This window comes from Phoenix dactylifera, chromosome 11, assembly GCF_009389715.1.
Source record: "Phoenix dactylifera cultivar Barhee BC4 chromosome 11, palm_55x_up_171113_PBpolish2nd_filt_p, whole genome shotgun sequence".
NCBI classification, from domain to species: domain Eukaryota; kingdom Viridiplantae; phylum Streptophyta; class Magnoliopsida; order Arecales; family Arecaceae; genus Phoenix; species Phoenix dactylifera.
This window is the reverse complement of record NC_052402.1, coordinates 12,892,777-12,895,124: the sequence shown is the minus strand read 5'-3', so window position 1 is coordinate 12,895,124 and position 2,348 is coordinate 12,892,777. Positions and strand designations below refer to the sequence as shown.

The 2,348-nt window shown below is 54.4% G+C and overlaps 1 protein-coding gene across 1 annotated transcript; it reads right to left on the bottom strand.

Annotated features, from left to right (window-relative positions):
- Positions 1-276: 276 nt before the first annotated feature.
- Positions 277-1,559, bottom strand: LOC103711196 (probable serine acetyltransferase 1). The gene has a single exon (XM_008797256.4). The coding sequence runs from the start codon at positions 1,421-1,423 to the stop codon at positions 542-544; it is 882 nt and encodes a 293-aa protein (XP_008795478.1). The 5' UTR covers positions 1,424-1,559; the 3' UTR covers positions 277-541.
- Positions 1,560-2,348: the final 789 nt, after the last annotated feature.

Sequence of the window (2,348 nt, the reverse complement as noted above, 5' to 3'; positions counted from 1 at the left end):
TACATGTACTACTGCAAAGACCATGGCAATGTAATCTCTGAATCTAACAAATAACTCCCCCTATGACATCCTTAAAAAAACCAAGGCAACTCTAATAGCCTGAAAAAAAATGCTATTTTTCCTCTCAAAGTGGCAAAAACGCAACAGAATCCACATCACTGCAAATAAAAGAAGTAAACTTCAAAGCTCAAACGCAGAAGAGCAACAAATTATTCTTACAAATTCAAAAAAAAAAAAGATTATTATCCCACCTATAAAGATTATTGAACAACATAAGAAAGCAAGTTATTTGACAACATTAATCACCATCATAAAGTTCAAGATTAAGACCAAATATAACAGATTCAGAGGCAAAATACTGTTCTAATAAATTCAAATACAAGTACACTCAGAAGCCCTCGTATATGTAACAGGCCAACCATACAGATTTTATATATGGAACAAAAGGAAGGAAGGAAAGAAGGAAGGAAGGAAGCACATAGATAGAACAGAAAGGATAAGGATGAGATGAGAAGATAAAAACAGACATTTTGAGGTCAGATCAGATGATGTAGTCGGACCACTCGGAGATGAAGGAGGTGTGATCCATGGACTCCCCCGGGACGTCCTCGTGCCTGGAGGGCTTCTCTTTGCCGCCGACGAGCCTGGCCGGGTTGCCGACGGCTGTGGTACGAGGCGGGACGTCTATGAGGACGACGGATCCGGCGCCAATCTTGGCGCCCTCGCCAATGCGGACGTTGCCGAGGATGGTGGCGCCGGCGCCGATGAGGACGCCGTCGCCGATCTTGGGATGGCGGTCGCCGACGGCCTTGCCGGTTCCGCCGAGGGTCACGTGGTGGAGGATGGAGACGTTGTTGCCGACGACGGCGGTCTCGCCGATGACGACGCCGGTGGCGTGGTCGAGGAGGAGGCCGCGGCCGAGGCGGGCGGCGGGGTGGATGTCGACCGCGAAGACGTCGGCGACGCGGGACTGAAGGGCGAGGGCGAGGGGCCGCCGTTGCTGGACCCAGAGGAGGTGGGCGACGCGGTGGGCCTGGACGGCGAGGAAGCCCTTATAGTTGAGGAGGCAGTGGGAGAAGGAGGAGCAGGCGGGGTCGCGGTGGCGGGCGGCGAGGAGGTCAGCGACGGCTGCGGCGCGGACGGAGGGGTGGGCCGAGAGGGAGCCGAGGAAGAGGTCGTAGAGGAGGGTGGAGAGAAGAGTCGAAGAGCAGAGCTTGTTGGCGAGATGGAAGGAGAGGGATCGAGCCAGAGACGGGTGGGAGAGGACGGTGGCGTAGAGGTAGCTTGCGAGGGCAGGCTCCGACTCCGCATCGCGCCGGGCCTCCGCCTTGATCTGCGACCAGACCCACGACTCGTCGTCCTCCGACTCCGGCGGAGGGTAAGTCGGCACCGGGTAGTGGTTCTGCTGCGGCTCCGCCGGCATCTTGTCGCTCCTCGCTCTCTCTTTTCTCCTTTCTCTCCGCCGCCGGTCACTGGTGGTGGTGGTTGGGTTGAGGAGGTGACTAGAACGGGAGAAGGGGTGTGATTTAATGTGGAAGAAAAAAATTGGATTCGATCGTCAAAAAGGTTAGTTTTTTTTTTTTTTCCGTTTGAACCATTCGGGGGTAGTTCTATATACACCCCCCCTATTGCTCAGGACACCCCCCAAAAACCAAAAAAAAATACCCAAACTAACCTTTAGTGTAATTACCATATTGCCCTTGAAATTTTCTCATACACCCCCTTCCTCCTCCTCCGTTTCGTTTTGAAAAGAAAAAAAAAAAACACCCCTCAAACCCCCCTTAAACCCCTCCTCCCCCGTTCCCCCTTCTCCCTCTCGTCGCCGGCATTCTCCCGATCTCCGACCACCTCGCCGGCTTCTCCCGGAACCACCTCGCCGGCTTCTTCCGAAATTTTTTTTTTCACGGTTCGTGCTCCGTTCGGCACTGGATCGCCGAACAAAAGGCTTCTGTTCGGCTGAACAGTGCCGAACAGAAGCCTTCTGTTCGGCAACCCTCAACCGAACAGATCTGTTCGGCTGCACAGTGCCGAACAGAAGGCTTCTGTCCGGCACTGTTCAGCCGAACAGAAGCCTTTTGTTCGGCGATCCAGTGCCGAACGGAGCATGAACCGTGAAAAAAAAAATTTCGGGAGAAGCCGGCGAGGTGGTTCCGGGAGAAGCCGGCGAGGTGGTCGGAGATCGGGAGAATGCCGGCGACGAGAGGGAGAAGGGGGAACGGGGGGGGTTTTGGGCGTTGGCGAGGTGTTTTGGAGGGGAAGAGCGGGGTGGGGGGGGGTTTGGGGGGTGTAGAGAGCAATTTAGGTGAGGGGGTGGGGAGGGTGGGGGGTAATTTAGGAATTTTTAATTT